This window comes from Ursus maritimus, unplaced genomic scaffold, assembly GCF_017311325.1.
Source record: "Ursus maritimus isolate PB19 unplaced genomic scaffold, ASM1731132v1 scaffold_10, whole genome shotgun sequence".
Classification (NCBI taxonomy): Eukaryota; Metazoa; Chordata; class Mammalia; order Carnivora; family Ursidae; genus Ursus; species Ursus maritimus.
In genome coordinates, this window is record NW_024423344.1 from 2587328 (window position 1) to 2598270 (window position 10943).

At 48.6% G+C, this 10943-nt stretch overlaps 1 protein-coding gene across 1 annotated transcript in view; it reads left to right on the plus strand.

The window, feature by feature from the left end:
* The window catches only part of IL17D (interleukin 17D), an 18293-nt gene extending 7356 nt beyond the window's left edge, over positions 1-10937 (plus strand). Inside the window, exon 3 of the mRNA XM_040621280.1 lies at positions 10514-10937. Coding sequence (XP_040477214.1) covers positions 10514-10832 — 319 coding nt within the window. The 3' untranslated portion in view covers positions 10833-10937. The remainder of the gene's footprint in view (positions 1-10513) is intronic.
* Positions 10938-10943: the final 6 nt, after the last annotated feature.

A 10943-nucleotide genomic window follows, 5' to 3' on the forward strand; every position in this document is an offset into this window, starting at 1 on the left:
GGGGGGGGGGGGGGGGGGGGGGGAGGGATATTGATCCCAGGATTCAGGATCATGACCTGAGCCAAAGTCAGATGCTTAAAGTGCTTGACCGAATGAGCCACTGAGGCGCCCCAACCCCAAAAATCTTTTTATGGATAAGTGACCTTTAATTGGCCAAAGTACTACGTGGATTTTTTTTTCTCTGAGCTACTCAGCATAGCGGGCTCTACTGCACCTATCACTGTTTCACAGAGTAAAAATAAGAGCATTGTCATGGAGCATTGTCATGGGGCTAAAGTCTCTCTTTCTGAAAATAGATACGTTCGTTTTGCTTTGATAGTTATTTTCTTCAACTGCCTGGGTTTTACTTTGGCATTCTTAGAGTAACCAGGGATGATGATAGTATTTCATTCCATCGTCACCTCTTCCAGATTTCCTCACCTGAATAGAATGTTTGTACTCTTAATACCAACAGAAGAATTGGGCCAAGTCCTGGAAGGAACACACACATACCACGAAGTGAAATTCCTTATGGTGCCTGTCTTCCAGAAATGACACATGAAGATTTTGAAGGATGGTAATGAGTGCACTGCTCACTAAATTAATGAGGTCAAAGAGAAAATAATCTATCAAGGACTCTTCCAGAATTAAATAGTCTAGGCTAATGTTTTGGTATGAATTATTCCTCATAACCAATGTATGGCAACAGCTGGTTCATTTCAGACCAAGGTGGGCTCCACCCTTTCTGCACATAGGCGCTTCACCGGCCTCCCCCAAGGACAGGCACATCAAAGATGACTTTGAACCCAAATTCTGCAGCTTCCCCTGGAAAGATAGTTAAGCCACCCCACCCCGTGGGCATGAGCTATGTTTTTCCTTTGAAGAGATATTTCCCAGCTGCATTGAATGTGTGGCATTTGCCATGACAAAAGAATAAAACCCTTTGAGAAATTCTGGCCTTCATTCTAATTTCTCATTCTCTCTTTTCCTCTGGGAAAGCTTTTTTTTTTTTTTTCCAAGTTATCTTCCAAATTCTTTTCCAAGCCATGAGTCTCTCTCTAGTCTTCCTTGATCTCTCAGATGAACAGATTTTACATGGTATCAGTGGATTTCCTGGTTGTAGATTTAGCACTTAGGAGGCATATGACTAACTGCTAAATATCCCCAAATTGCAGAGCAGACTCACAGCTTGGCTGTGCAGGCAGGGCAGTGGATGGGACTAAGCCAGTTGAGCTGGAAGACTTTGGACAAGCCCCTCACCCTTCGGTGTCTTGGTTTCCTTCTCAGTAAAGGGAGAGGACAGACAGGCTGAGTCCTTCCAGGTTCCCAGTAGCCCAGAGCCAGCCCGGTTGGCAGGAGAGCCTGGTCAGTTCTGGAGCCTGCCTCACTGGCTCAGCTTCAGGGCTGACCTTGATGCCAAGTTCAGGATCACACCAAAGTCAACCTCAGTCCCCACTTGGGGGTAGGGCTGACCCCTAGCTCTCCTTGGCCGCTGAAGAGGGCCAGGTGAAATCCGCTGGGGCTCTGACTCCAGGGCATCCATGCCAGGTCAGACTTTGCTCTCCCAGGCTGATTTTTCCATGTCCTCTTTCAGGAGAAATGCACAACTGATGTTTTCTTGTAGGGGCCAGAAGAGCATTTTTCAGAGCTCCTTGGCAGCATGTATTGAAGATCTTGGCTCTCTTAGGCCTTAGGGAATGGAGAAAGGGTGGAGCCGATGGGGCTGCTGGCCACAGCTTTCCAGCAGAGGGAAACTGTGGTCCTCATGACCCTGGCTACTCCCTGGCCTGCGAACAGAGCCCTCCCATAGCAGCTCTGGGCCTTGTCATGTACCATTCCTTCCCCCATAGTCTCATAACCATCCCCCTCCCAGCTGCGGGGCTGGTTCCAAAGGGAAAAAGAGGTTGGAAGGTTACTCAAACCCCATCTCAGTGATTCATTATCTCTCTTAGATCTGGAGGCCAATGGCCTCTACCAGGGTCGCATGTTAGAATTATCTGGGGAGCTTTAAAAAAATCCCAACACCCTGGCCCCATGCTAGAACCATGAATTCTGAATCTCTGGGGGGGGGGGGATAGTGATCACTAGTTTTGAAAGCTCATTTGTGGGCCTCCAGTGAAGTATAATTGAGATCATCCTCACTACAATGCCAGTTGCTTGCTTGGTTAACAGTGACCTTATGCATTAGTTAGATTTCTCAGCGTAGGGGGTCCTACACTGGTAGGGTCATGAAATTTGGGTGTATTTGGGAAAATGCAGTCATCCAGTTGTTTGCTGTTAACCGCAGTCAATATATGACTACTTACCTTTGTAGATACTGTTGACTGTGCTGTGGAATGGGCTTCTGCTGATGGCCAGTGGTTCCCCACTTCAAGTGAGGAAGACAGCAACGTGGGCAGCTTGTTGGCATGCGGAGCTCCTGATTCAGGGGGTCAAGTGTGAGAAGCTGTGTTTTTAACGCACTCCCACATGGCTTTTACACAGGTGGTCTGACAGCCACAGCTGGGAAGTCTTGTTTATGCCTTCTTTTTATTGCCCACCTCCTGGGCAGAAAGACGGGTATTCTGCACAGGACTAGCTCTGGGGAAGGTGAAACTGGTTCTCCTCAGTTTTCCCAGAGGGCTGCTAGATGTCTGTGTATTACCATGGTTTCAGAAGGTCTTGTTCTGGTAAAGTGAGTCCCCCTCCTTCCTTTTCAAAACTGTCTTGAGTATACTTGGACTTTTTCTCTTTCTACAAATTTTAGGATCAGCTTGCCAAGTTCTACAAAAACTCTACTGGGATTTTGCTTAGAACTGCACTTTATAGCTTAATTTAGAGAATCTCAGAAACTCAATGCATTACAGCTGTCCTTTCTAAGCAGAAAACATTGATAAAAAATATCACATTAACAGTCCTGCCATCAAGAAGCTGGAGGAAGTAGCCTGGTCACTCACCCATCCCCTCCGTCGCAAAGAACCAGACAGAGGCAATGATTTGCCCAATGTCATTTGTTGGTAACCAAATAGGACTGAAATTTTAGGTTCAAGACTCTTATTGACTCCATCCTGCCACCCCCCACCTTTTTCTTTTCATCCTGACTTTTTAAAAAAAAGTAATTGACAATGAGTTGAACTCATTGTCCTTAAGATCTGGCAAACCAGGACTACTAAGGCAATTTTGTTTCCACTTAGACCATTTCAGTCCTTATGGGTCTCCAGTCTGAACTGGAGAAGGCATTTTCCCTAACTTTGTTCCATTGGTTTGGGGTCTTGGAGTGGCTGTGAAACAATCATACTTAGCCTCTGTTGTCTTGAGATCAAAATAATTTTATGTTTTGCAAAGCGGGAAGGTGAGCCATGCCGATGAGCTTGTGCCAGTAAATACCACAGCTATACTTGGGCATCAGCTCGAGAGCACATCGGGTGGCCGCGGTTCTGTCTGCTGGAATGTACTCATTGTTCTCCAGGTGGCAGTCCTTGGGGAACCGCTTCGAATTGTTTCCTACCAACTTCAGGGTCCCAGGGGCAGTGCTCTTTTCTGTCTCCGCTGTCACTCACATTCCTCTTCAAGCTCAGTTTCCATCACCTCTAATCATCCCTGGAGGACTTGTCCTTTGTTCTTGGATTAAGCTGGGCCAGCTGTCACTCACTCAAGCCAAGCTTCACACGTGGCCCCAGGGACACTTTTGGATCCCATCAGAGGGGAAAACTTGATTTGTTTCAAGTATGTTCCAGTGCCAAGCTTCCACAGAGCAGCATGCAGAAAATGTAGACAAAAGAATTATTGCTCACAAGGAGCAAGACAGACGTGCAGGATTCTTACTCGATTGCATTTCCATGTTTGGTAAGAGAAAAGGATCCCTGTTGGGGTTTCTTGATGTCTTATTTTTGTGGTAGCTTTCTTTAACCAGAAAGCACTCCAGCCTGATAATTTCCGCAGACTCTTAAGGCAGGAGTTTGGGGAGACAGGCTTTAGCTTTGTCCCTGTCCCCTGGCTGTCCTGAGGCTTCCAGACCTTTCCTCCTGATCTCTTCTCCACCTCCCCCCAACTAGTGTCCTTCAGAATGTGTCTGTCTTGTGCTTTCTGTCTTCCATGGTACTTGCTGGCATCAGTACCCACCATACTGGGTGTCAGGGGTGTGATATGCATTGTGTCTACCCCCCTCCCCTTGGTAGCACGTTTGTATTTTAAGAGAAACTTCCTGGTCATAAAACCAGAATGTGAAAACCACCAATGCATGTGCCTTCTTATTATGTGCCACATACGGGCAGAGGTGGGGGGAGGCAGGTATCTCTTTGTCCTAATACCTCAGCCCAGAAGTGTCACTGTGACCGTGGAAAGTTTGGTCCTGGGGGGCCGGCTGATGGGGGTGGGGGTGGGGCAGCTATTTTTAGTCAGATGATGAGCCTTCTGACCATCACAGCATCCAAGTGACTGTCCGTTCTGCCTCATTAACAGATGGAATGGGGGTTGTTGCACGGATTGCTACCTGCGACCGTGGTGCATAGAAAAGATAAATCCCAGTTACTTGGAATGGAAAGGGATCTTTAATGCCCCTAGGTCACACTAGCATTACAGAGGAGGAAACTGAGTCAGAAGAGGCTGTGCCTGACCTTCCTGCCCCAAACCCGATTTTGTCCTGTAATTGGGTCTATGTCACTACCAGAATGGTTTCTAAACATCCACTGATCATGTCTCTACATGCTTAACAGTCCTCACGTGGCTTCCCATGATCTGCAAGGTAAAATCCTCCAGTCTTCAAGGCTCCTGTCCACCTCCCACATGTCTTACTAAATCTCTGCCCCCTGCACACATAGGCATGTGCACAGGTCATTCCAGCTGCCGTGACCTGCTGGTAGTTTCCTACCCACATGGTCTCCTGCTTTCCTGCCTGGGTGTGGGTTGCTCAGCACCCCCTCCTTCCTCCGGCTCAGCCCTCCTCCTTTTCTAAACCCACCTCAGACTTCCCTGGGGCCGTAGCCTCCAGCGTGTTTGCAGTGGTCTGGGCTCCTTGCTTTGCTTTGACCTGATGGGCTGGCTTGAGTGTTCGTGGAGGGGCCGTACCCTTGCCCGGTGCCAGCCTTGGGAGCTTAAAATTTCTGCTGAATTAACGATCGCTACTAACCTTCCAGTTGGCAGATTCCCAGGGCACTTTGTAACTTCACAAACATTCAGCACTGTCCGTGTGTGTCTGTGTGTGTATGTGAGTCTATGTACACTCATGTATTTGGTGTGTATCTCTAAAAGAGAAGGACTCTGTTAAATAAAACGATGCAATACCATTAATACACCTGGAAGTTAATACTTCCCTAATATCTTCAAATATTCAGTCAGGTTCCCAAATTTCCCTGATTATCTCATAAGTGGTTTTTTAAAACTTTGAAATTTTGGGGCACCTGGGTGGCTTAGTCATTAAGCGTCCCAGGGTCCTGGGATCAAGCCCCGCATCGGGCTCCTTGCTCAGCGGGAAGCCTGCTTCTTCCTCTCCCACTCCCCTTGCGTGTGTTCCCTCTCTCTCTGTCTCTCTCTCTGTCAAATAAATAAATAAAATCTTTAAAAAAAAAACTTTGCAATTTTTTTCTCTATTTTTTCTGTTACATTATTTAAGTCTACATTTTGAAGTAGTTTCAAACTAACAAAAACCTTTGTGAAATTAGTACAAAGAATTCCCATGTACCCTTTACCCAGATTCCCCAAATGGCAGCATCATAACTCAGCAGAATTATCAAGATCAGGAAATGTTTGTTGCTAATAACCCTAGAATCCGGAGACCTTACTCAGAGCAGGCCCACTAACGCCCCTTGTCTGTCCTAGGACCTCCCCCGGGCTCACACGGGGCCTCTGGTGGTCAGGCCCGTTAGCTGCCTTCAGTCTGCAACAGTTTCTCAGTTCTTTGTTTTTTGTGACTGTGACACTTTTGAAGAGTACCAGTCAGTTGTTTTGTGGAATATCCCTCAGTTTGGGCTTGATATGTTTTTTTAAGCAACCATAAGTTTTCATCCAAATGGAGACACATGCAAGTAAAAAGTTGCTAAATTCACAACTGCACAGAGACAGTGGGTGTAAAGCAGGTCAGCGATGCCACATGTGCCCAGTACTTGTGTCACTCTACTCAGTGCTGTTTTGGGTTCCCTCCCTCCCTTTCCACCTTGGAACAAACACGTGCTGAACTTCCAGCATTCTGTATGCTGTTGGTCATATCCTCATAGTGCCATTTAACGGGTTCCTCTGTCACTGCATTTCCAGGAAACTGGCCCAATCAGTTCCAGTTTTTGGCCAGCCGCTCTTAAGCGTCTGCCTTCCTGGCCTCGGGGAGTGCCACTGCTGATTCTGTCAGTCTCCACAATGAGACATATTCTCTCTTAAAAGTTGGTTTTCCCGGAAGCATGGTTAAGTGTCCAACTTTTGAGTTCAGCCTGGGTCATGATCTCGGGGTTGTGGGATGAAACCCCACATCAGATTCCACACTCAGTGGGGAGTGTGCATGAGATTCTCTCTCTTCCCCTCTCCCTCTGCCTCTCCCCTTGCTCTCTCTAAAATAAATAAATCTTTAAAAAAAAAAAAAAAGAAAAGAAAAGTTGGTTTTCCCTGTCTTTCATTTTGTGTTTCTCCATACACTTTCCTGAGTGATCTTATTTAATCACCATCGATATGCTAATAATTTTTAAAATCTCCACCTTCAGCCAGTACCTGTCTCTTGGGCTCCAGACCATCTTCTACTCTGTAGTCTGGAAGATCTGTCTAAAATTCCATCTGATTGGGTCACTTCCATTTTTAACGTCCTCCCCATTGCCGTCAGGGTCAAATCCAAATTCCTCATGTTGAATTTGAGGCCCCTTACGACCCAACTTCCACAGATGACCCCAGCATCATCTTGTAGTTCCCCTCCTGTGCCACAGTTCCTAACACTGACATGGTCCCTGGACTCTCGGCCCTGCCCTCTGTCCTAACTGCCCTTTCTCCCTTCCTTATCTGGATGAATCCACCCAGGAACCACCTTTGCCAGAAGTCTTCCCAGTTGCCAGGGCTGGATGAACTCTCTGTACATTTATCCCCCAGATGGTGAGTCCTTGGATAGTAGATCTGTGTTTTATCTCTATCCTCATTGCCTGAAACGTCACTGGCACTCAGATGTTGCTGAATAAATATTGAAGGTGACTGGGAATAGTATAAATTCCTTTTCCTTCAAACTTTAAGTTAGGGCTTTATATGGACTTAAGGGTATGAAGGACAGGGAGCTGTGGAGTCCAGACTCACCATTACCAGCTCACCATCTACCAAACTCTTATTCTCATGTTAGGGCACAAGGATGAGTAAAAATACAGCCCTGAATCTTCCCTCCCAGGGGAAAACATCGAAAAAGGGTAGCCCTATCTCACAGGCACCAAGTGTTATGAGAATATGGGGGATAAAGAGGATGAATTTGGCTAAGGAAATTTGAAAACTCTTAATGATTTGAATTGGACCTTAAAATATGGCAAGATTTGATATTGGTTTTGGGGAGAGGGCATCTTGAGCAAAAGCTTAGCTGCAGCACGTGCAAGGGACATTCCACGTTGGGATGACCTGAGGCTAGGATGTGCGAGGAGACCATGAGGGAAAGCTGGAAAGGTATGTAGTAGGGACCACGCTGTGGAGGCCTTTGAAGGCAAAGCAAAGGAGCTTGGATTTGTCCTGACTTGTCCCCCCACAACTATGCCTCCACATACCCCAGATGGGGGGTAGGAACAAGGCTTTACAGAGGAGGTTGAAAAAGTTGGAATGGTAAGGGTGGACAGCTTTATCAGTCCTTGCAAGAATAGAGCTCATTATGTTCCGAAAGCTCCTGACGGCAGAACTGAGGAAAAAGTAGTGATGAGAAGCTTAAAAAATATTTTCAACTACTATTTTTGTGCTCATGTTGGAGGGAAGGATGAACAGACAAAATCAGTATAAATTTCAATGTTTTGGCTTCAGAGATGACTTACATTGTGTAGACAGTCCCCACCCCGCCCTGTTCCTGTTTGCACATAACATTTATTAGCCTTCACCCTTGACTCTGCCCTTGTCGTACAACAGCAAGAAGGGAGGTGAAGGTGTCTGTGCCTGAGCACTCAACCACCAGTAGGACCCCAGGCCTGAGGCCTCCTTGCTCCCCACCACCACCATTGCTACTCCCATTCTTCTGGTCACCCCGACGGGAAGCCATGGAGTCACTGCTGACTTTTCCTCTGACCTCATCCCCCACAATCAAACAGTGGCGAAGGACTTGCAAACATCCCTCTTGGCTTTAGAAAGCTCAAGTGGCAGATTGGGCTGGGTCCTCTAGTTTAACTGCTGACTCCTGGCCTCACTGGCCTCCTTTCTGTCTGTGTGTGGCAGGTGTTACCCAGTCCCCTCACTGCTGTGCCCGGGCGGGCACCCCAGCTCTGTGCTCTGGGAGGCATGGCTCCCTGAGTTCTTTCGTCCTGTGTAAATGGCATGTAGTTGGCAGTGAGTACATTTGTTGCTGCTTGAAGATAACCATTTCTAGACTCTTCCCCACCCAATCAGGCTTCAGTCCACAATGTCTAAAGATGTTGGATCCAAACAGAAAAAGAAACCCTTGTACTTTCCTTACACATCTGGAGCCACCCCCCCTCATCCTGCCACTAAGAGTTAACACTTGCCTCTTGACATGAACTCCTCAACAGAGAAACCTCTTGGCCAAACAGTGTAACAACCCTGTCCCTCCCATGCTTCAAGTCCATTTCTGCCTCCCCACCCGATATGCCCACAGTTGGCCCCAGTCAGCACTGCCCATCCATCAGCTGTTAACTCCTTTCTGCAAGAAATCCTCAGCTCTTTTGGACACCCCACTGGTCTCTACTTACTTTTTCCAAGCCCCCTAATCCCCCTTCTTTAACTGGATGGTCCAAACATACTTCTTAGCTGGAAATTTCTTAACTTTGTGGATGAATTTTAGATGTTAGCGATGAGGACATATGAAAGAACTAGTTGAGAGGGGTTTCCTCCTGAAGGACATAAAACTTGCGCAAGCCATGGAGGGTGAAGGCCAGCCTGGACCACTGTCCCTCTCTGTGGAGCCACACTCTGCTGTCCAGAAACCTGGATGAGAGATCATACACATCTCAAGTTTTTGGCTGTAAAAACCTCTAGGCATACATCATTTTTAAAAATTTATATCATAGGCTTCCATTGGCATAGCACTTTTGGAGGCCCTCCTGGGCTTGGCACATTGTGGGTCCATAAGTGTGTGTGTGTTGCTCGAGAGGTTAGAAGTCCTGAGTTCTGACTCCAAGAGTTTAGGGTCCCTAAGACTCAGCTCCAGAAGAAAGAGAAACATTTGTAAGAGGATTGCACGTGTTTTAAGTGGGGAGACTCATGGCAATGAGAATTTGGGGTCATGGCAATCCCATGAGAAATGGGGACAGTCCCTTCTTGTTTAAGGGGGACATTACGGAGGAGCCCTGGGTCTCCATTAGTGACCACACACAGCTTTGACCTCTTGGCTGGTTGCAGGGGATAGTGGCAGAGGGCAGAGTCCTGTCTGAAGGTGTTGCTTTTTTTTTTTTTCCTCCCAGGGAGGCATCCGGCCAGCCAAGCCCTAGACTCCCCTGGCATTGTGGCAGCAAGCTGTTTTGTAGGTGTCGACATTGGTTCTTGGCATCTGACTAGAAAATAGAGAGTCTTGGAGGAGAATGGATATGACCACATTTAAACCAGCATTCACTTCTCAAATGTCCCAGGCTGGCCAACCTGCCCTCCCCAGCATGGCTTTGGCCCCTTCCCGGAAGGCACGCAGGCCCTGACAGACACAGGGCCCACCTTGTGACCTTCTGGACAGATGTCTTGCAGCTGCCTTTGCTGATAGCTGTGTCAGAGGCCAGGTGGCCGGCGTCTGCACCGTCTGGCACCTGGGCCAGCTAGCTTCTTGCGGAGGTGGCCCCTTCCTGGGGACTGGTGTGGGCAGCGCCCTGGTGAATGTGCCCCCATCTGGGGCTGCAGAGGCCAGTGTCTGGAGGGGAGGCAGATCTGGGGCCTTAGGAACCACGGCTCTGGGGCTCAGGGCTGGAGTTGTGGCCGGAAGCAGAGACGGCGTCTCATATTCTGGTGGGTGCGTGTGGTCACCCGTCAGTGCGCATGCGGCTCGCTGACCCGCCGTTCCACCTCCCACGTGTCTCCTACCGCCTCTGCCAGGGTGTAACTGGAGGGTCTGAACATACTTCATTGTACATCTCTTCACTTTGCCAATGAATTTCAGTCATGAACGTGAACAGATACATTTTACTTTTCTATGTATATTAGCACAGAAAGCATTTTTAGGGAATGGCCTAACAAGAGCTATAAACTGTCCTCATTTAACATACAGCAAAGCCACATGGTGCCCCTGTTTAAGTTAGGATCTTGCACGGAAGCTAACCGTGCGAAGAATTGTCTGGGCCCCACCTTTCTTCTGCTCCATTAATCAGTGATCTCAACACTTTCTGATGACAGAAGCTGCCGTCACTCGGCACGCGATGTGTTCCTGTTGCCCCAACGCATGAACTAAAGCCTGCTCTCTTCCCTGCAGAATTTCCTACGACCCCGCCAGGTACCCGAAGTACCTGCCCGAGGCCTACTGCCTGTGCAGAGGCTGCTTGACCGGGCTGTTCGGGGAGGAGGATCTGCGTTTCCGGAGCGCCCCGGTGTACATGCCCACCGTCATCCTGCGGCGGACGTCGGCCTGCGCGGGCGGCCGCTCGGTGTACGTGGAGGAGTACGTCACCGTGCCGGTGGGCTGCACCTGCGTCCCCGAGCCCGAGAAGGAGGCGGACAGCCCCAACTCCAGCATGGACAAGCCGGGCGCCAAGCTCCTGCTCAGCCCCGGCGACAAGCCGGGCCGGCCCTGAGCCCTGCGGCTGTCCGAGGCCCCTGTCCCTGGAGCGCTCGGCTGGTTCAGCCGCGTCCCGGGAGCGAAAACGAAGACGCGAACGAGTACATGAAACAGCTGAGCTGGAGAG